The sequence below is a fragment of the Geotrypetes seraphini genome, chromosome 3, assembly GCF_902459505.1.
Source record: "Geotrypetes seraphini chromosome 3, aGeoSer1.1, whole genome shotgun sequence".
Lineage (NCBI taxonomy): Eukaryota > Metazoa > Chordata > Amphibia > Gymnophiona > Dermophiidae > Geotrypetes > Geotrypetes seraphini.
The window spans coordinates 380965117-380989350 of record NC_047086.1 but is presented as its reverse complement, the minus strand read 5'-3'; the positions used below and the strand labels follow the sequence as shown (position 1 = coordinate 380989350).

At 39.8% G+C, this 24234-nt stretch overlaps 1 protein-coding gene across 3 annotated transcripts in view; it reads right to left on the bottom strand.

Moving 5' to 3' along the window:
- FBXO11 (F-box protein 11) overlaps positions 1–24234 on the bottom strand; it is a 256086-nt gene that overhangs the window by 120736 nt on the left and 111116 nt on the right. For 2 of the 3 annotated variants that reach the window (XM_033940001.1, XM_033940003.1), the window contains exons 2-4: positions 3526–3653; positions 3142–3223; positions 2529–2673 (exon numbers count right to left, since the gene is read on the bottom strand). In XM_033940001.1, coding sequence (XP_033795892.1) covers positions 2529–2673; positions 3142–3223; positions 3526–3653 — 355 coding nt within the window. The remainder of the gene's footprint in view (positions 1–2528; positions 2674–3141; positions 3224–3525; positions 3654–24234) is intronic. The other variant, XM_033940002.1, reaches the window with a different exon arrangement.

Genomic DNA, 24234 nt, shown 5'->3' with positions numbered 1-24234 from the left:
ACTGGGGGAGCGAATTCTGAACCGCGAATTTGCGGGGGAGTACTGTATGCCATATTGAAGTAAACAGAAATTACAAATATATTCATAGTTAAGAATAAACAACACTCACATACCTGACTGAAAAGACTCTTTAATGCACTGTTACACAGAAAGGGTAATTTTATACAGTATGTGCTAACACCTATGCACTGATTTCATGTGTAAATCATTAGAATAATGGTAGATATGAATGTAAATGCCTTAGTTCGGCCTTAGCACTTTTCTATAAATAGGCACATATTACATAGATTGTATCTGACAGATAGGTGCATGTACACACGGTCGGGACTCATACTTATGTGTATAATTTATAGCACTGTTCTTCAACTGCCGGTCCGCAGACCGGTGCCGGTCCACAGAAAATTTCTGCCAGTCTGCGCAGAACCAGCGAGATCAACATCTCCAATTTCCTGCCGGTCCACGCAGGACCGGCAAGATCGACGAGCTGTAGTCCGCGCAGGGCTGGAGAGATCATGGGGAGCCTCCAACAGTGTGCTTTCTCCCCTCCCAGCAGCTCTCCTTACTTACCAGCGCAGCGATTCAAGAAGGCAGCCTTGGGGCTTTTGCTGAGTCGGGGCCGCCTCTGATGATGCAACTTCTGCTTTCCTCAGCGGCGGTGCGACCTAACAAAGGCCCTGAGACTGCCTTCCTGAATCGCTGCACTGGCAAGTAAGGAGAGTTGCTGGGAGGGGAGAAAGCCACTGTTAGAGGCTGGGAAGCTGCTGGGCATGGTATAAAAAAAAAAAAAGGGGGGGGGACAGCTGCTACTGGACCTGGAGGGAAGGAGAAGGAGAGATGCTGCTGGGAGGGGAGGAGGGAAAGGGAAGGGAAGAGAGATACTGCTGAACAGGAGGAGGAGGGAAGGGAGAAGAAAAAAGGAAGGAAACAGCTGGCAGGGAGATTAGAGCAGGGGAAGGGGAGAGACAGGAATGAGATGGGAAGGGGTGTCAGCAGAGAAATTGAACTGGTGTAGGAGAGATAAAAATGAAGAGAGCAGTGAAGCTGGAATGAATCATGTAAAAAGGAGAGAGGGGCATAGGCTGGATGGAAAGGGGAGAGGGGCATAGAAAGAAGACAAATACCATATGGAAGGGGGAGAGGTCAGACAGTAGATGGAAGGGGCAGATGCTGGATTGAAGAGACAGAGAAGGCAGATGCTGGAAGGAAGAAAGTGAAAAGAAGATGAAAGCAGAAACCAGAGACAACAAAAGGTAGAAACAAATAATTTTATTTCTATTTTGTGATTAGAATATATCAGATTTGAAATATATATGCTGCTAGAGCTGGTGTTAGACATAACTGGGGGCTGCAAAGTCCAGGCAGTGGCTTAGGGCTCTTTCTGACCAGGGGGGCAGTTGCCCTAGTTGCACTCCCCTAACCTTATTCCTGCTATGTGTGACTGCGGTATTCTGTTAGCATGATATTTCTGCGTAGTATTCCGTAATAAATTGGCTTATTCAGTTTTTTTGATAATAGAGGGGATATATGTGAAGGGAGGGGAGACAGGGGTTTTGTTGATCCTCGCTCTGTATTATTTATATTTATAAAATGACAATTGTACAGAATATTGTTTCTTTTTATACTTTAATAAAATACATTCAGTATAAAAACATAACTGAGGCTTGTGCGGATAGGATCAGATGGTTTGCGAGGACAGGGCGGAAACGGGGTTTTTAAATTTCAGTCCTAGTATTTACCGGTCCACAAAATAATTTTTTTTCCCGCCGGTCCATAGGTGTAAAAGGGTTGAAGAACACTGATTTATAGAATACTTAAGTTATGTGCATACTGCCAGAATTTAGGCTGGCTTAAGCGCTCGCACCTAACTTAAAGGGAAAGGGGATGGGACTTGTGTATCGCCTTTTTGTGATTACATATTCAAAGTGGTTTACATATATACAGGTACTTATTTTGTACCTGATGCAGTGAAGGATTAAGTGACTTGCCCAGAACCACAAGGAGCAGCATTGGGAATCGAGCTTTTACTGTTAAAGTCATATTCTATAACAGAATTAGGCACCTATGTTCCTTTAGGCTCCTACTAGACACCTTTTTATAGAAGCAAAGTTATAGAATTATCTCCAGAATGCAAAACATTTCCTAGAATGCTACATATTGTTTGTTGTTCAGAAACCAAACAAATAGATACAGCATGGCAAATGTGGAATAATAATTACAGAAAGTTGCTCCTTTGAGTCTAAATATGCAGCAGCAACTTTAAGAAATATTTTGAATTATGCTATTTACTGAGAATTAAACAAGCAGAGGTAATCTCTTAGAACACAGAGAAGCCAAGTAACAAAAAGACAGCCTGGTTGCTACTGCTCAAATAAACCCGAGTCATTAAAACACACTAAGAGACACTATTAATGTTCTAATTACATACACTTAATTAGAACTGCAAACAGGCATTTTGATTTTTTTATTGTACTTGGCATTTTATGCAACACACTGTATATCGAGATAATGAGAAATAGCTTTTCACTTACCACAAAATTGGATCATTAGCTAACTCACTGAAGCGTTTACACACGTAAGCTGCTCTACAGAGATCCTGCTCCAGCAGGTAGGAGAAGATTTTTAGAACCACTTCATCTGGCAATTTCTCCTGCAGATATTGTTCTGCAGGTGCTGCTATTAAAAAGATGAAAACACTTAAATGTTATTGCTGCTCTAACTCACACCAGATTTAACTGGGAGATCACAATCATTTCCACACTACTGATTGAAGTGGCTTTTACATAGGATTATTATTTTCATTCAACAGGCATCCCTTCCAAAGAGCACTGCCAAGTGACAGTTAATTTCATAACTGACCTCAATACTCAGAGGTTGACCTGATTTTAGAATTTAACTTGAACTTGAGAACTAATAAGGGGGATTTTTTGTTAAAGGGAATAGTAAAAATGTAATTTACAAACATTAATGACAGTAAAATGTAACACACACAGGATTTCAAAGCCAGAAATATAAAGTCACAGCAGACTTCCTCCTACTATGTGGAGAGCCTTCATGTCTGCAATTTACATTTTCTAAGTATGCATTTATTATTTCTGCACCATGCACTAGGTTCAATAAATTATAGCAGTAAAAGTAAAGTACCTGGTATATCTTGTGATTTCCCAGATACTCTAGCACGTTTTGCTCGATGACCAAAGCTGTCAGTAGCTGAAGTGGAAGCACCCTTTGAAGAGAAAAAAAGTGAAACAGAGAAAATGACAGAAAATATGGCCTGCTCAGTCTGCTCATCCATACTTATTCCTTCCTCTCTCTAACAGATCTTTTGTGTTTGTCCTATATGTTCCTGAATTCAGATACAGTCATCTCCACCAACTCGCCTAGGAGGTCATTCCATGTATCCACCACCCTTTTACATAAAGAAGTTGACCAAATTATTTCAGATATAAGCAGCACACAAAATCTACTGGAAGATGTAAAAACACAAAATTGCAATCAATCAATTAGACAAGGATATGTAGTTTTTACCTCCATATTGCTCTTTGCAGGGCAAGCTGTTCTTTTAGGCAAGAGAGTTTTTCTACGAAGTTGATATGGACTATTCTGTGCCCCAGGACCTGATTCTTCTGCAACCATGTCTGCAGGCACATCATCACCTATAAGATAAAAGAACAGGTGAGAATTAGTCAAACTTTACACTTGCCCTGGGTCAACATTAGTCACCAACTATCCAAAAAAATGTCATAACCATATTTTCTCTTATCCAGATTAATTTACCAGCAAACCAGTATGTAATACTGCACTCTCATCAACTTTACATTTAAATTCATACATGGATCTAGGAATTTTAACAATTTAATTGAATGGTTTTGTTTATCACAACTGTTTCATAAACTATCTATTTATCTCAGGTAAAACACAAGGGCTCCTTTACAATCTAGAGAAGCACTTCTCCATCCAGCCAGTCAGGTTTCAGGTTATTGTAATAGACAGACATAAAAGAGATTTGCATATTTAGGAAGGCTCACTTCACTGTGTGCAAATCTCTTTCATGCATACTACTTACACCAATTCTGAAAATCTGACCATATATACTTAAATATAAACTGATCACAATATATACCAAGGTAACCTTTTTTTCTCCTAAAAAGAGGGGAAAAAAGTTAATGTGAATATAAACTGAGGTTTTATATTAAGTGCCCTGCCTTTCCAGGCTCTGCACCCAGCCTCCTTCCCCTCCCTTCCCTGACAGGCTCTGCACCGTCCCCCCCTCCCTCCATCCCTTCCTCCCCTGAAACCTTGCAGGCCTGCCCTAGGCCTGCTGGAAGCCAGGACAAGAGGAACCCCTCCTGCCTCCGGTCCTGGCTGACTCTATCACACCACACCTCCCCTCCCATCTCCCAGACCTCCACAAAACCTACCTCGAAAGTCCTGTTGGTCAAACAGTGAATCGGAGCAGGAACGATCCTTCTACGCTCCTGCCCCATGTAGAGAAGTTATCTAAAATGGCTGCCACACGTTCTAGCAGCAACTTCTCAAGTTCCTATGGTCTTGTAGAGTTTCCATGAGAACTTGCAGCAGCCATTTTAGATAGAAGCTCTGCAAAGGGCAGGAGTGTAGGAAAATCGCTCAACCCCCGATTCACCACTGGACCACCAGGGCTTTCAAAATATGTTTTCGAGAGGTCTGGGAGGCGGGAGGGAAGTGTGATGTTTCAGAATCAGCCGGAACAGGAGGTGGGAGGGATCCCTCCTGTCCCAGCTCACCAGAACCACCGGGGTTTATAGCAGGCCTGCAACAGGTCTAGGAGGGGGCGGGTAGGTGCTGACTCAAATATAAACTGAGATCCCCATTTTTGACCCATTTTTTTGGCCCCCAAATTTCAGTTATATTTGAGTATGTAAGGTATTCCTATAGGAGAGAGATGAGGAGCACTTGATCTAGAGTATGAACAGCTTTCTCTTCAGGATGTGAATGTGATTTGGAGTAAAGCACTGACAATTTTATATACTGATTTAGATCAGAGGTTCTCAATCCTGTGGACTAGTGCTGCCCGATTCAGGAAAAAATTTTTTGATTCGATTCAGTCTACTGAATTGGTTTTTCGATTCAATTCGATTTTCCTGTCCAATTGGGTGTTTTGTTTTGTTTTTTTCAAACATCCTGGTGGGTTTATTTTATAGCCTCTTCACCCCCTTTGCCTTCTCCTAACCACACTGGCGCTGTGGTGTAAACAAAATAAACAAATAAAAAAGACTTTTCCTCTCTCTGTTAAATCCTAGCTCACATTTGCGGTCTAACACCAGCTCTGGCAGGATACACGTTTCAAATCTGACATATTGTAATCACAAAACAGAAAATAAAATTAGTTTTTCTACCTTTTGTTGCCTGATCATTATTGAAATCTTGTTGGTCCCAGGCTCTGGTTGTCTTCAGACAATGAAGGTTCAACCGCCGACATGACCTGGAATCGCTTCGAAAAACCCAGATTGGAACCTATTTCTCGAGCTAAACTCTAAATATTCCAAATCCAACTGCCTACTAGACAACTGCCTACCCTCCATCATGAAAATAGCTCCCCCCACCTTCAAAGCTGAGCTCTTCAACTGGGTCACTCTCTGCCTGTCCACCGGCTACTTCCCGCTGGAACTCGGCCACATCCTCATATCTCCAATTATCAAAAACCCCAAAGAACCACTCTCTACAGCCGCCAACTAGAGACCCATTGCCAACATACCCTTCTTCCTCAAAATTATGGAAGGCCTAGTCAACCATGATGTCAAGATGAGTTCTATAGGATTGGTCAACACATTGACGAAATGGGTTGGGAACTGGCTTGGAGGTCGGCACCCCCTCCAAAATGACGGAGGTAATCAGTGGATTGCCGCAGGGCTCGGTCCTGGGCCCGAACCTATTCAACATCTTTATAGGAGACTTGGCAGAAGGGCTGTGAGGTAAAATAACACTATTCGCCGATGATGCCAAACTAAGCAATGTAGTGGGCAAAAGCACAATAGACATAAATTTAATGTCCGACAACATGATGCACGACCTACTCCTACTGGAGCGCTAGTCTAGGTCCTGGCAACTCAGCTTCAATGCCAAAAAATGCAAAGTCATGCACCTGGGCAGCCAAAATCCATGCAAGACTTACACCCTTAATGGCGAGATCCTAACAAGAACTGAAGCAGAACGAGACTTAGGGGTGATCGTCAGTGAGAACATGAAGACTGCCAATCAAGTGGAGCAAGCTTCATCCAAGGCAAGGCAAGGCAAATCATAGGTTGCATACGCAGGAGTTTCGTCAGCCGTAAGCCTGAAGTCATTATGCCGTTGTATAGATCCATGGTGAGGCCCCACCTGGAATACTGTGTGCAATTCTGGAGGTCGCATTACCGTAAGGATGTGCTGAGACTGGAGTCGGTCCAGAGAAAGGCCACCCGGATGGTCTCGGGACTCAAGGATCTCCCGTACGAGGAACGGCTGGATAAGTTGCAGCTGTACTCACTCGAGGAACGCAGAGAGAGGGGTGACATGATCGAGACATTCAAGTATCTCACGGGCCGCATCGAGGTGGAAGATGATATCTTCTTTTTCAAGGGTCCCGCGGCAACAAGGGGGCATCCATGGAAAATCAGGGGCGGGAAACTGCACGGGGACACCAGGAAATTATTTTTCACTGAAAGGGTGGTTGATCGCTGGAATAGTCTTCCACTTCAGGTTACTAAGGCCAGCAGCGTGCCTGATTTTAAGGCCAAATGGGATAGACACATGGGATCTATTCACAGAGAAAGGTAGGGGAGGGTCGGCAGACTAGATGGGCCGTGGCCCTTATCTGCCGTCTATTTCTATGTTTCATGTCATACCTTGAGAACTTTAACATTCTTCATGACTTCCAGTCTGGATTCTGCACAAACTACAGCACGGAAACTGTCCTAGCATCACTAACTGACTACCTCCTCCAACTATTCTCCCAGGGAAACAGCGCACTGCTACTCCAGTTTGACCTCAGCAGTGCCTTCGACCTTGTAGACCATGACATCCTGCTTAGTTGCCTAGACTCTATAGGCATTTCGGGACAGGTACTAACTTGGCTCACAGGCTTCCTAAAAAACCACACCTACCAAGTCCACAATGAGGGAACCTTCTCTCATACTTGGTGCAACCCCTGTGGAGTTCCTCAAGGCTCTCCCCTATCCCCCTCCCTATTCAATATCTACATCGCATCACTGGGACACATGTTATCAGACCGAAAGCTAAAATCCTATATTTATGCAGATGACATTACAATCGTCATCACCATCTCCTCATTGTCACAAGAAACAGAACAACAGATCTCATCAGTACTCACCATGGTTGAACACTGGACCACTCGGTTCAAACTAAAACTAAATCCAGAAAAAACCAAATTCTTCCTTGCAAGCCCCAACCACAAATTAACGACCACCATCCTGCAACTTAACAGTCTAACTTACCCTATCAATTACACCATCAAAATTCTTGGAGTCATCCTGAACCGCTGCCTGACCTTCAAAGACCACACCAATGCCCAGGTCAAAAATGTTTTTACACCCTCTGGGAACTCCGTGCCATCAAACATTACTTCGACTTCCCCTCCTTCAGACTGCTGGTCCAATCCCTAATCTTAAGCACCCTTGATTACTGCAACATCATATATTTGGGCTCCTACAAGAAAACCATTAAACGTCTGAGACTCATTCGAAACACCGCCATCCGCCTCATCTATGGTTTCAAAAAGTCAGACCATATTAGCCCTTACTACAGAAAACTTCACTGGTTACCAATAGAAGCGAGAGTCATTTTCAAATTCGCCTGCCTCTGCTTCAAAACCTTAACCGGCTCGTCCCCGATATACCTGTCACACCACTTTGCGTTCCCAGGTACCAATCGCACACACAATGCCTATCTGTTTACCTACCCATCCCCAAAAGGATGCACCTACAAAGATTCCTTAGCAAAACTCTCTCATTCCAAGCTGGCAGATGTACTGCTCCATCTCATCTGCTCCATCCTACTCATCCTTAAGGAAATCTCTCAAATCTTATCTCTTTGATAAATTTCTTTAGTGCATTGTACATTCTCTGACATTGTTTCCTCGCTGTATATGTACAGTCTCTTGCATTGTAAACTGCTCTCAACTGCATTGTACTTTCTCATGCATTGTATCTTCGCTGTATATGTACAGTCTTACACTGTAAACTGCCCACAACTGCATTGTGCATTCTCTTGCATTTTATCTTCGCTGTATATGTACAGTCTCATGCATTGTAAACCGCTCTGAACTGTTTGTGGAATTGCGGTATACAAAAATAAAGTTATTATTATTATTATGATAACTTGCTTGCTAGGGTCTCCTTCTTTCTTCTTTCTGTGTGCTAACCATCCATCTGCCATCCCTGTCCTCCCCTTCAGTTTTTCTTCCCTCCCCAGGAGGTCTGGCATCTTTCCTTTTTTTCATCTCCCTCCACAGGTCCACCTTTTCTTAACTACCCTTTCATCCAGCATCTATCCCCCCTTCCCCACCACCCCAGGGTCCATCATCTTTCCCTTTCTGTAACTTTCATCCCTAAATCCCTCTCCTCTATTTTCAGAACCATTATTTCTTCCCCCCCCAAAGTCCGGCATATGCGCATCTCTTTGAACCCCCCTTCCCTCCCTCCCTCCGTGTACTTCTACACCAGAGGCCCCCTCCCCTGAAGGCCTGTCCCCCCCTTGAAGGCCTGCATCCCCCCCCGAAGGCTTACCTGCCTGCCCACTCCCTTGAAGATCTGTCCCCCCCCTGAAGACCTATTCCCCCTTGAAGGTCTGCATCCCACCCCAAAGGCCTGCCTGTCCCCCCCTGAAGGCCTGTCCCCCCCCTTGAAGGCCTGCATCCCACTCCTGAAGGCCTGCCTGCATCCCATCCCCAAAGGCCTTTCTGTCCCCCCCTGAAAGGCCTGCATCCGCCCCCCCAAAGGCCTGCATCCCCCCCCCCTTGAAGGCCTGTCCCCCCTGAAGGCCTGCCCGCCCCACCCCGAGGGACTGCTCACCCCACCTGGTCTCCCCGCACCGGTGTTTACCTTAACGAAGCAGCCTGCAGCAAGATCGCAATGCCCGCGATCTTTGTACTGCTTCGGAGCTATTTACTCTGCCGCGGTCCCGCCCCTCCTTTGCCATCAGATGCGGGGGGGGGGGGGGAGCCAGATGCCGGGGGGGAACCGGACAGCAGCACTAACCGGCTGAGGCTCCCCCCTCGCTTTCTAAAACAGGTGCGGCAGTGGCCAGCCAGCAAGAGCAGCGCTGCCGCTCCTGCTTTAGGGGGCGAGGGTGGAGGGTCAGCCGAATTGGGAAGCCAATTTTTTTTTGTTTTGAATCGATTCACCCGAAGTGAATCGGTGAACCGATTCGAATCGTGAATCGGGCAGCACTAATGTGGACATACCCAGCCAGTCAGATTTTCAAAATGACCAGAACCAATATACATTACCAGTAACACTAGTACACTTGAAAATCACTGCTTGTGTGTAAAAACGTTCAACCAAAAAACATAAATCCACTTTAAAATAAGTCACTTCCTCATTCAAGATCTTAAATGAGGAGGTGACTTATTTCAATGTGTACTTGTGTTTTTTGGGTGGGAACCATTATACATAAGATAAATCTGCATACAATGGAAGCGATAATCAGCGATGCCCATGAAAAGTTGATACTATCTTAGAATTTTGGATGAGTTCTAAGACTTACTTTTACTATGTATAAGGTGACCAACATGTATTTGGAGTCTGATGACACTTCACAAAGGCAACTGTTATTAGAAATACCACTTTCAAGGTAGAGAATGACACGGTGAAAAATTTTATCACCGTTTCTGCCCCGTCCCCGTGAGCTCGTCTCCATCCCTACCATGTCCCTACGAGCTCAGTCCCCATTCCTGCCCTGTCCCACAAGCTCGGTCCCCGCCCTGCAAACTGTCAAATCCCACCTGCACAAGCCTTGAATAGTTATGATTTTTTTATACTGAACTTATTTTATTAAAGTATAAAAAGAGACTATTCTGTACAATTGTCATTTTATAAACACAAATAATACAGAGCTATCCCATTTCTTTCCCAAGGAAATATATTGAGCTCGTTATGGTAAGATTTCCATTGGTATTGACAAAATCTCTTTCAAATATCTCCGGACCATTTCCATCCCAGGGATTAAAGGAGATTTAGGAAAATTCAGCAACCTCAAATTATTCCTTCTCTGCTTATTTTTCATATACTCTAATTTTCTTTGAATAGTAGATCTTTCTTTAATCTTCAGTTCTAGGGTTTTAAACTAAACTAAAACTTAACTTTGTATACCGAGTCATCATTCTGAGAAGGTTTACAGCAATTAAATAAACAGGGAATGATTTACAAATGATAAATAGAAGATAACAGCAAAATGTCAAAAGAATTAATTTTCAAAATGTTTGGCAAATAGAGTAGTTTTTAAAGATTTATGGAAAAATTGAAATGAACTGGAACTCCTTAAAAAAAAGGGGGAGATCATTCCAGAGAGTTTAAAGACCAAAGATTGACTGAAGATCTTGACTCTTTTAATCCCTTTTTTAGAAGGAAGGGAGAGTTTACATTGTTGGATACCTCTTGCAAAGGAGAATCAGTAAACATTCCAAAATAAAGGAATAAGAGGATTAAAGATACCATGTAGAATTTTAAAAGAAATACAAGCGCATTTAAATTGAATTCTAAAATAAACCGGGAGCCAATGAAGACTGAAGCAAAGGGGTCATATGGTCAAATTTACCTTTTCCAAAGATCAGCTTCGCAGTAATATTCTGAATTAACTGTAATCTATGAAGACAAATTTTTGTAATGCCGAGGTAGATAGCGTTACAGTAATCAAGACGAGATAATATAATTGATTGAACTAAGATAGAAAAATGACAGTGATGAAAAAGATATCTAACCTTTCTCAGCATTCGCAAACTAAAGAAGCTTTTCATGACCAAGGAATTTATTTGGTCCTTAAAGAAAAGAGAGGAATCAAAAAGGACTCCCAATATCTTAGCAGAGAACTCAATTGGTAAGGAGGACCCAGATACCAGAGCTACAGTAGGAGGAAAACAGTCCAATCTTGGACCTAACCACAAAAGCTTAGGTTTAGTTGTATTAAGCTTCATTCGGACAGATAAAACCCAGGCTTGAAGTTTTGAAATGCAAAGATTTACTTTGGAAATTAGACTGGTAATATCCGGATCAATCTCAATCAATATAAAGATATCATCCGCATAAGTGAATAACATTTCCCAAGCTGACAGCTTAAAGGTGTTTAGTGTAGTAATATAGAGATTGAATAAAATTGGAGAGTGGGGAGCCTTGAGGAACCCCACAGAGAGGCTGTCAGGAGTTGGAGATATCGCCTTATATATTTACTGAATAGGAACAGTACAGAAGAAATTTAGAAAACCAATCCAATACAATCTGATGGAGACCTATATCTAAAATAGCTGAAGTAAAATATCATGATGCATCAAATGCTGCAGATAAATCGAACTGGAGTAGAATAGAACATTTATTTTGAAGACGAATTTGTTGAATTTTTGAAAGAAGAGAAATCAATAAGGTTTCAGTACTAAAATTAGAGCGAAATCCATGTTGAAACGGCTGAAGTAACGAACATTTCTCCAAATAGTCAGTAAGTTGACCAGCTACAATTGACTCCAACATTTCTGTTAATTAAAGTATATTAACAATTGGTTGGTAGTGAGAGGGAACTGTAGGATCTAAATCTACTTTTTTTTTTAGATATAGATATATGTTTTCTGCAGGAGACACATTTGTCTGGGATAGAGTCTATGAAGCTGTCAGATAATTGGATAAAACAATGTTTATTTGCACCAGCGATAAAAAAGAAGGCAGGAGTAGCAATATTGATAAATAAAAAATGTACAGCAACGTTTAATATGATTAAGGCAGATCCTCTAGGAAGATGGGTACTTGTTGACATGAGCATGGGCAATAATACAATGGCGTTGTTAAATGTATATGCCCCTAATTCGAATCAAAATGAATTCTTTAAGTCTCTACAACAATTAATTTTACCACTGGCTACTACTAATTTAGTGGTGGCTGGGGACTTCAATGCTGTTATAGATCCAATAATGGATAAAAAACCAAGTAGAATTATGAAATCAATGGGGTTAGATAATTTGATACAATCATGTAATTTAAAAGATATATGGCGTATTCTTCATTTTAATGATCGGGAATTTACATTTTGTTCACATGTTCATCAATCATTTTCAAGAATTGATTATATTTTTGTTTCAGATCAGATAGTACAGAAAGTTGTAAAAGCTGACATAGAACCAATAATAATATCTGATCATGGTGGTGTGTGGATAGAAGTTAATTTAGTAGATCAAGATAATTCTAAACCGATATGGAGGTTTGATAATACATTGCTTGCTGATTCTAAATTTTGCACAGAATTTCAAACTAAAATTAATGAATATTTTTTACTTAATGATTTAGAGGAAATGTCGATTGGAATTTTATGGGATGCTTTCAAAGCAACTATGAGAGGACAAATTATATCATATTCTGCATATAAAAAGAAACAGCTAAGAAAGCAATATGTAAATTTGGAAAAAGAAATTAAAAATTTGGAATTAAAATTGGTTAATAAATGGGAACAGGAGACATTTCAAATATTGTTAAAAAAAAAATGTGAATATAATGAAATTTCCTCTGGGTTAGTAAGGAAAGATATTTTTGCTCAACAAGCGGTATATTATGGTAGTGCAAATAAGGCTGGAAGATTATTGGCAAATTATTTAAAAGCAAAGAAAAGGAAGGAAAAAATAAACATAATTAAGGATGAGTTAGGCAATTCACATTCTCAAATTGGAAATATATTAAAACAATTTTTAAAATATTATAAGTCACTGTATTCTTCGGAGTCTTATTTAAATAAAGAGAAAGATGGGTTGGATTTTTTGAGTTTAATTGAAGGTCCTAAGGTTCCTGATCATATAAAAGGAAGTTTAAATAAACCTATATCATTAAAAGAGTTACAAATGGCATTGAAATCCCTTAGAGTTGGGACCGCTCCAGGTGGAGATGGATTTACAGTAGAGTTTTATAAAGAATTTCAAATTTCCCTATTACCATATTTATTAAAATTATATCAGGATCAACTGAATAAAGGTTGTATATCAGGCACTATGGCAGAATCTTTAACTATTGTTTTGCCAAAGCCAAATAAAGATCCAACATTGGTGTCAAATTACAGGCCTATATCTTTAATAAATGTAGATGGTAAATTATTAGCTAAGATTTTAGCATTAAGATTGGCTAAAGCTCTTCCGCATATAATAGGAATGAATCAAACTGGATTTGTTGCTCAGAGACACTCTTCTAATAATACTAGACTGGCATTTCAGATATATTATTTAACAGAACAAATTAATGATCCGGCTTTTTCGGTATCACTAGATGCTGAAAAGGCTTTTGATCGTGTAGAATGGAATTTCATGTATCAAGCTATGGAGTGGTTTGGTATTGGATCCGGATTTATACAAATGATTCAAACACTGTATAGCTCCCCAACTGCTCGCTTATATATAAATAATAATATTTCAGATGCTTTTAAGTTGCAGAGGGGAGTTAGACAAGGTTGTCCATTATCTCCTTTGCTCTTTGATATAGTTCTTGAACCCTTATTATTAGCTATTCGACAGGCAAAGGACATACAGGGTATTCCATGTGCTGGAGTGGAATATAAAGTATCTGCTTATGCAGATGACATCTTGCTTCATTTGAGAAATCCGGAAACAACAATTCCATGTCTACTGAAGGTAATAGATACATTTGGAAAATTCTCAGGATACAAAATAAATTGGACTAAATCAGAGATTTTACCTTTAAATGTGCATTGTACAAAAGGTATATTTGATTCTTTCCCTTTTATATGGAAAGAGGATGGAATAAAGTACTTAGGTATTTGGTTGAATAAAACACTCGAAGAGACAATGAGAATAAATCAAAAAATTTTATTACAAAAAGTAACAGAGATGTGTGAGAAATGGAATCCTTTACATTTGTCCTGGTGGGGAAGAGTTCAAACTGTTAAAATGATGATTTTGCCTGTGGTTTGCTATCAATTGGGAATGATACCAGTGTTTTTTCAGGGGTCTTTCTATAAAAAATTAAATAGTATTCTGGTTAAATTTATTTGGCTGGGTAAAATTGCAAGAGTGGCTTTAGTGTCTTTGCAAAGACCAATTGAGGAGGGTGGGGTAAATTTTCCCAATTTTTATAGGTATCATCAAGCCTATATCATGCGCCAAGGTATGTATTGGGTCCTCCCAGAGCTTTTGGAACAATTACCAGAGTGGTTAAAGATGGAGAGATCACTTATCTTTCCACTTCGGCTTGATCTTTTGCTTGGTATAAAAATGCCTAGAATACGTAAGGACAATAGAGTATTAATGGATACTTGGAAAACATTAAGGTTTATAGACAAATTAACTACTGATTCTATTTTAAAATCGAAACAACAAACTATTTGGGTAAACTCCAAGATACAAATAGGCGGGTTTAAGGTTGTCTGGAAAGATTGGATTAAAGCAGGTATAAGATCGTTAACGGAAATAATTGATAATGGTAAGATGCTTGAATTTTCACAATTGCAACATAAATATGGTCTGAATAAAAAACAAAGTTTTAAGTGGTTGCAATTGAAGCATGCTATTCAGGTGGGGTTCCCTGAATGGAAATCTTTAAATGATCATTACAGCTTAGAATTCTTATGTTTCCAGGCAAATTTTCTGGGTCATCAGGCCGCAAAGTGGTATAAAATTATATCTAATTATTTGAATAAGAAGCCTAAAAATGGATTAAGAGATATTTGGAGCATTGAGATTAAGCATCAAATTAATGCATCTCAATGGCCACGTATTTGGTCTTGGAGAATTAAAGGTACGATGTCAGCATCTATTAGGCAAACATGGTTCTTTTTGTTGCATAGAGCATTCTGGACCCCTACTAGATTACAAAAATTAGATTGCTCTAAGTCTAATAGATGCTGGCATTGTAAAATTGAAATTGGAACTTTAGACCATCTTTTATTTTATTGTCCATGTATTCAGGCATTTTGGATATCAATATGGGATCAAGTCAATATATTGATGGAAAATCATGTAGCATTATCCTACGACACAGTGATTTTTGGAATGTGTATGAGGGCCAAAAGTCAAATATCTGCAGCAAACAACAAATTATTGATGATTCTTACTGGAGTGGGAATTCAACAAATAACGACTAATTGGAAAGACTGTTCTAGATTGAATTGTAGTTTTTGGTGGAACTCAGTTTGTCATATGTACAAGATGGAAAGATTTCTTGCAGTACAAAGGGGGTATTTTAAAAGGTTTCAAGAGGTGTGGAGGCCATTAATTGATTATTATAATGATTAAGATTTATTCCTTTTCCTTAGAGGATAATTTATAAAAATAGGGTGGGGTGGGGGGGATAAGATAATTTAGTTAGCTAACGGTATATTTCAACTGATTAATGGATATAAGAAACATGGTATATAGGTATGAATAGAAAAAGAAAGAGGGTAAATTTATTGGAAATATGTTGTTATGAAATATAAGGGGATATATGTACTATGATGAGATATATATTGTTGTGCATCACTTTGTATAATAAAATGAATAAAGAGTTTGAGGAAGAAAGGGTGGGGGGAGGGACAGATTTAATGTAAGATTAATTGTATTATGAAAGAGAGATGTATAAGTATGTATAAGTTTGGACGAAATATTTTGTTGATATGGGAAGGGATGGGAGGTGGATGGGGGGTATTAAAACATGTATAATAATATTGTTTAAGAATGTCAAGTGAGTTATGTGAATTAATTGTAATAATATTGTACACTTGTTGAAAGAAATAAAAAGGAATAAAGAATAAAAAAAAAAAAAAAAAAAAGAAGAGGAATGTGTTATTTGTCCCATGAATTGTGAAAAGTAACCATTTTCCAAAGAGAAATTCAGTAAAACGGTTAACCATGTTATAGCTTGAGAAGGAATATTAAGAAACAGACATGACAGAAAAGGGTCCAGTGAACATTTACATTTTCTCATCTTTTCACACAGTCTAGAAACTTGAAGTTCAGATACTGGAGTGAAAGACCACCAATAGCGATCAGCTGGAATCTCCTCTGGGAGATACTCAGTTTCGTTTGTGGGAAAGATTGTCTAATGAGAGAGATTTTATCTTGAAAAAAAACAAGCTAGAGTATCAGCAGAGGGAGATGAAGAATGATCAGATTTAGAATCAGAGTTGGTCAAGGAATGCCAGAGTTTAAAAAGGATGCCACTATGGACTTAGCTATTTTACAACCATACTAAAATTTCCTTACTTTCCTAAGTTCGAAATTATATATTCTAATTTCACTTCTCCAGTTTAATTTGTCCAAGTCTGAATGAGATTTTTTCCATTTCTTTTCTAACTTTCTACAATTTTGTTTCATAACTCTATGGGAAGGTAAAAACCATGGTGCATTCCAAACATAAGAAATGGTTTTGGTAATAATAATAATAATAATAATAACAGCTTATATACCGCAATACTGTGAAGTTCTATGCGGTTTACAAAAACTAAGCAAAGGTACAAATTGATTGACTTTAAGAGGGGAGGAAGAAAGAGGGTTAATAGGACAGGAAATCCATTTTTGAGGAGAGAGTGATCAATAGAACAAGTTAATCGCTATAGAGAAGAGAGGATCAGTTGTCTAGATACTTTAGGAACAGGTGTGTTTTCAGACGTTTCCTAAATTCCTCATAAGTAGTGAGCAAAAGCAATTGTTCTAGGTCTTTACCCCATGATGCTGCTTGGTGCGAGAGAAGATGTTCATGGTGTTTTTTCAGTTTACAACCTCTCACTGGGGGGGAAACAAAGTTAGAATGTGAGCTTCTCTTGTGTCTGTTGGCTGAGAAGATGAAAAGGTCAGTTATATATTTAGGGGCAAGTCCATGTAGTGGTCCATGTAGTGCTTTGAAGCAGAAGCAGGCAAATTTAAATTTTACGCACGCCTCCATTGGCAGCCAATGCAGCTGCCGGTAGTAGGGTGTCACGTGGTCAAACTTCCTCAGCCCAAAGATCAGTTTGACCGCTGCATTTTGCATCAATTGTAAACGCTGCATGTTCTTTTGGGAAATTGCTAAATAGGCAATGTTACAGTAGTCAAGTAGACTCAGTACGAGGGATTGGACTAGGGTTCTGAATGCCGCTGTATCGAAATAAGCTTTAATGGATCTGAGTTTCCAGAGAGTGAAAAATCCCTTTCTGATCAAGGAGTCCACCTGGTCTCTCATGGTTAGGCACTGATCCAAAGTTACACCTAGTATCTTTATGGTAGGTTGGATAGGGTAATTAAGATTATTGATACATAGTGGTGATTTGGTGTCAAGCGGATGTGGCGAAGCAACGAAGAAAGTTGTCTTTTCTGAATTAAGTTTGAGCATAAAGGTTGTCATCCAGTGCTCCATCACGTTTATGGCTTCTGAAGCTTTAGGAATAGTTTCAGAGATAGAATTAACGAATGGGATGATGATCGTAAAATCATCTGCATAACTAAATAGTTTTATCCCTAACTGGGTTAGCTGCGTGCCTAGTGAGGACATGTAGACGTTGAAGAGCAATGGAGATAGTGGAGACCCTTGTGGCACACCGGATGGATTGCTCCAGGTATCTGAAAGTTCATAATTAAAACGTACTTGATAAGTGCGGGACATAAGGAAGCCACGGAACCAATTCAGCACCTCGTCCCTGATACCAATGGCGTGTAGGCATTGGTAGTGACTGGTGCTAAAGAATGATAGATAAGTTCCGTAAAAGAACTCCACTTAGGCCAGATCACATCAATAGGATATTCCCTAGGGGAACAAGGGAGGAAAGCTAAGACTTGAGACCAGAAGGATTCTGGACAGATTTTCTTTCTAAAAGTAACAGTTTTTTTTCTGCAAAGATTGTGTCAGAATAGGGGACATAAAAATAGGAAGTGAAAACTCACCAAGGTAGTAATCAGTCCTAGGGACTTGCTGCCAGTAGACAGGATCAATAAAAGTCTGTTGGATGGTATGATCAAAAAAAAAAAAACTAACAATATCCAGTGAATGACCTTTTTCATGCGTTGAAGTAAAAGGTGAAGATGAAAAACCCAATGACTGAAGAAAAAGGATGAAATCTATTATTAGTATCTTCAAGATGTAAATTTAAGTCACCTAAGACTAATAATCTATAAAATTTAGTTGAGGCATTGACAATCATATCCAAAACAGAAGAAGAAGATCTATTCCAAGGAATCGAGAGTCGATAGAAAAGGAGAATACCCAGAGGGTGGGAAGAAAGTTCATCTTTAACAGATGCCAGCAAATACTCTAACTCTGGGCTACTAGCCTTTTCGAGCAATTGAACATTAAAAAATGATTTAAATAATAAAGCTAGTCGTCCACCTTTTTTATTGTTTCTGAAAGACAATAGGCTCCTAAAGGCCTGGGGGCAAATGTCATTTTGGGTAAAAGTGTCATCCTGAGAAATCCATGATTCAGTAATGCACATTAGACCTGGATCTAAATCAGATAACAGGTCTTTTATAATCTGCCGTTTATTGCAAACAGATCTAGCGTTACAATAAAAGACAGGAACTGGAGTAAGAGAATCTAAAAAAACCTTTGGATCATTATTATCTAATAAAATAGGCTTCAAGGTAATTAAATTTCTGGGGGAGATCGATTTCTTATGGAATGGTTTTCTATTACCTATAATAATAGGAATTTTCTGGCACGGACAGGAACAATCTACTAAAGTTGATTCTAAAAAGTCTGGAGGAAATAGACTTACTGAGTAAACATTGCTGGCATTCAAACAGAGTAGGAGCCCAATGAAGCAAAATATAAAGTCCTTATTAATGTTTTAATTGCATTAATCTGTTCTTCATGTCTCTAATTTCTCACTTTGTTCTTTTAACATTACCCCATGAACATTAACCTGGGAGTTGATAGATGCACAGTCAGAACGTACCACAGAAACTACTTTTTTGAGATTGGAGTCGATAGTTACAATGCCTCTCCACAGTTCATTCATATTGACTACTGTAGGCTTAATCAACTCTCCAAGTTTTTGTTTGAGTTTTATATGTGGTTTTAATAGAAACATAGAAAGATGATGGCAGATAAAGGCCAAATTGCCCATCTAGTCTGGCCATCCGCAATAACCATTATTTCTTTCTCTTTCTGAGAGATCCCATGTGCCTATCCCACACCTTCTTGAATTCAAAGTCTCTGTCTCCACCACTTCCTCCGGGAGACTGTTCCACGCATCTATCACCCTTTCTGTAAAAAAGTATTTCCTTTGATTACTCTGAAGCTTATTATCTCTTAACTTAATCCTATGCCCTCTTATTCCACAGCTTCCTTTCAATTGAAAGACTCGACTTGTGCGTATCTATGTTTCTTTCTATTTATGCCACATAGGTATTTAAACATCTATCATATCTCCTTACTCCAATCTTTCCTCTAAAGTATATATATTGAGAACTTTAAGTCTGTCCCTATATGCCTTATGATAAAGACCACAAACCTTTTTAGTAGCTTTCCTCTGAACAGATGCCATCCTTTTTATATCTTTTTGAAAATGTTTCCAGAATTGTACACAATATTCTAAATGATGTCTCACCAGAGTCTTATACAGGGGCATCAATACCTCCTTTTTCCTACTGGCCATACCTCTTCCTAAGCACCCTACCATCCTTCTAGCTTTTGCCATCACCTTTTCAACCTGTTTGGCCACCTTAAGATCATCACATACAATCACACCCAAGTCCCGCTCTTCTGTCATGCACAAAAGTTCTTCACCCCCTAAACTGTACAGTTCCTTCTAGTTTTTGAGGCCCAAATGCATGACCTTGCATTTCTTAGCATTAAATTTTAGCTGCCAAATTTCAGACCATTCTTCAAACTTCACCAGGTCTTTCTTCATGTTATTCACATCATCTGGGGTGTCTATCATCTGCAAAGAGGCAAATCTTACCTGACTGCCCTTCCACAATATCGCTTATAAAAATGTTAAAAAGAACAGGCCCAAGAACAGAACCTTGAGGTATACCATTGGTAACATCCCTTTCCTCAGAGCGATCTCCATTTACCACTACACTCTGTCATCTTCTATTTAACCAGTTCCTGACCAGCCCGTCACTTTGTGGCCCATCCCAAGAGCACTCAGTTTATTTATTAGATGTCTGTGTGGTACACTGTCAAAGGCTTTGCTAAAATCTAAATACACCCCATCTAGCACACTACCTCTACCCAATTCTCTGGTCACCCAGTCAAAGAAATTGATATGATTTGTCTGACAAGACCTACCTCTAGTGAATCCATGATTTGGTTTGGATTGTATTCAATTATTACATTTTTTTATCCCCATTACATGCCCCTGAGGCAACCTTCTAGGTGAAATATGTCGGGCACTGTTCCAAGGAGCACCTTGATTAAATCTTGTTTTTAACTCCATATGGTCTGCTTATTGTCTTCTATTCCACATTGGATCTGCACTAGCTCCTCTCTGAAGATTGCTCGGTTCCACTCACTGAAGTCAGGCATCAACAAAGGCTGGGTAGCCAGTATAGAGATAGGCTGAGATGCTGTCAATGGCCTGACTGCCTGGCGACTTGCGCATCAGGAACTCCACTAAATGCTTTTCAGGTATCAGAGCTCCAATGTCTTGGTGCTCCATTGAGGAGGACCGCTTCTTGGGCTTCCTCCAATGCTCAGCATCCCAGTCCTTCAATGCCAACAAAGATGATGTCTAACCCGTAATGCATCCTCGGTGTCGGATCCAATGCAGACCAGTCCCAGGACTAACAGAACCCAATGTTGAGTGAGGTGAAGACTCCCTCAATGTCTGTGCACTCTCAGTGTTTCCCAATACCTGGGCAGCCATCATTGTCAATATTTCCGATGCTGAAGTCAATAAACCAGTCTTCAAAGAGCCAAACATCTTCTCCCGTTGAACCTGCTGAGCCCTCAGAGTTATCTGCATTTTCAAACTAACAGATAGAACAATTATTAGGGCTATGAGAAAGTCCAAGGCACACAATGCACCAGTTATACAGGTCCATAACCAAGATAATCCAATTATACTTGGAACACCTCTTAAAGCCACTGGGGGGGGAGGGTCTTCTTCAACAAGTAGTATTGTGTTCAAAAAGTATTGTGGCTAAATTAAACTCCTCAATGGTGAGCAAAAAAAAGGGATATGTTCACATTGAGGTTGAGGCTCTGGCCCTAAAAGAAGGCGCAACACCATAAAAATGAAAGGAACCCTGTAAAGGCTGCAAAAACTTAAAAAATAAAACGATAACATAGAAAAGGATACCAAGAGGGGAAATAAATGAAAAGTAAAAAAGACTCAAAAGGGATGGTACTCAACTGTGCACACTACAAAAACTTCTAAAGTGAGAACAAATACAATACAATTTTAATTTGTATACCGCTAATATCTCTGCAAAGTTCACAGCGGTTCACAAACAAAGCAATCAAATTAATAGGTGCTTAGAAAAATGTCCCATAGGCTCACAATAAATATGTCCTCTCAGCTCTGTGGAAAAAGTAAGACTGAGGGACCTCTGCTTGTGCATGAAGACACTACTAGAAGTTTCTATTTTAAGACCTTGTTAACTCCCTGTCTGGCTCCATCGAATGACATCAACAAGCTATGAGAATTAATGACCTGCTTGGCCTCGAAGAACATAAACTACAGTGTATTACAGCTAAACTATCATAGGTATATACTATCTACATGTTAACTATCATAGCTATAAGCTCTCCTACAGTTTGGTCACCTAGGCTACTAAAAATGTTGACTGCATGCTCTTCACCTTTCAAACATTTCATTTTTTTTTTTCTATCCTAGAGAAATACAATACAATTGTCAAAGTTTGCTTGTATGATAAGCAAATTACTCTTATATGATACAATGACTGCCTGTGTTTGGCAAGAGTAATTTTCTATCCTACACAGTAGTGGGTGGGTGTGAGATGACAACACACTGGAATAAAAAGCCTCTATACTTGCATGCTCAGTCTGTTTGTTGTTCATGACACTAGATTTTGTCTAACAGTCTGAAAAAGCAGTATTACTTTCTCATATAACTCTGGAAGAAATTTTAGATCTGAAGAATTTCTCTCTCATATAACAGTTGAAATCAGGTTTATAGATAAAGGATTTTTCTGTATATAAAGTTTTTTTTTTAAATGTAAGTTTTTCTTTATAGCATATCATACATCAAACAATTTTCAGGCAACAATGTTTTTTCTAGGCAATGCAACATGAACCCAAGATTTTCTCAGATAATGTATTCTTGCGGTAATTCTGTACTACTATGCAAAAAAAATCCCATGACATCCCTTACCCAAATGTGAGACCCCCCAGCCCAGGAGAAGTCAAGCTTGAAATATCTTCCCCTATTCTTACTTCCCCCCTTGGAATCTAATCAGCACATGTGGAGGAAGAAAGCAGATGCATGCATGTCAGAACCCCACTGAACCCTACAGTAGAGAATGACATGGTGACAGAATTCATCACTGTTCCCGTCCCCACAGATAACCACGGGAAACCGTCTCCATGTCATTCTTTAAGGAGAGAGGGAAGAATCAGAGTATGAATGGGCACAACCACTGACCCTCAAGCCTTGCATTAAAGAATGCCGGTGTAGAAGGACTGAGGTTGAGATGATAGACACTAAAGAATTACACAAAATGATTTCTTGCTGTTATCCACGGGGACAGGAACAGTAATGAATTCTATCACCATGTCATTCTCTACCTACAGGTTTAAATTCTACAGTCAGTGCTGAGCAGCCGAGGAAGGAGCACAGCCTGATATGCAGTTGCTTTCCTCGTTCATATGTGCTGATTAGACTAGAGGGAAAAACAGGAGGAGCCATTACAAACTGATTCTGTCCAGGGGGGAACCTGTGATGGAGGGGGAATTCAAGAGAAAAGCTATAGTGAAGTGTGCATGAGAGTTGAAAGCTACTGGAGTGATTGTAGTATAGTAGATAATGACAAAGACCTGCACAAAGTCTATTCAATCTGCCCAAGATAAACTCATAGCATGTGGTATGATATGCATAATTGATATTGATCTTTCATTTCCATTTTCGGGGCATAAACTATATAAGACTGCCCAGCACTGGTCTTATTCCCGAACTACTGGAGTTACTGTCAAAGTCCCATGCCACCCATTCAAATCTGTCTAGCCACAATCAGGGCACAGGCAATAGAAGTAACCCAGCACTGGCCTTATTCCCCAACCCCCGGAGTTGCTTTGTAAGCACCACTAAGTTTGTTTTGATTCCATTCTCTTTCCAAGTAGGAATTCTTTGTGATCATATTTTGAATTCCATTACTCTTTTCACCACCACCACCACCACCTCACACGAGAGAGTATTCCAGGCATCTACCTCCCTCTTGTGAAAAAGTACGGTACTTCCTGACGTTACTCCTAAATAACCTGCAACCTCAAGTTCTGTCCTCTAGTTTTATTGCATCCCTGTCTCTGGAAAGGCTTGTTTGTATATTAGTACCTTTCAAATATTTAACTTTTATCGTACCACTTCTATCTCTTCTTTCCTCTGTAGTATACAAGTCTCTTCTCTTACATCGTGTAGTGCAAACCCGTTCCATTTTTGTCGCTTTTCTAAGTCTTTTTACATCTTTTGCAAGATATGTCCTTAGTGAGATACAAGTTTGTACAGAGGATTTCAGAGACTGAAAGAGAACTATGGGGGTGAAAGCATGTATGCCAGGCAGGGTACGAGACAATTATGACTATATGCTCACAGTGGGGGGAGAGGGGAAATCTGAAATAGAGTTATGGGGGTGTAAGAGACAGAACTAAGGAGAAGTATGGAATTAGAGGGTGCTATGGTCATATGTGCCAGGGAGGAACAGAGATTCCAGAAAGAGAGCTATATGGGTCTGTGCAAGAAAGAACTACAAGTGCAAGAAAGGAGAAGGGATTAGAAGGAGCTATGGGGAGGGGAGCAAGAAGATGTGGGGTCTGAGAAAATGGGTGATTCTCCTGGGGAATGGGGAGAGGAAGAAAAAGCCGGGATAGAACAAAGAACATAAGAATAGCCATATTGGTTCAGACCAATGGTCCATCTAGCCCAGTATCA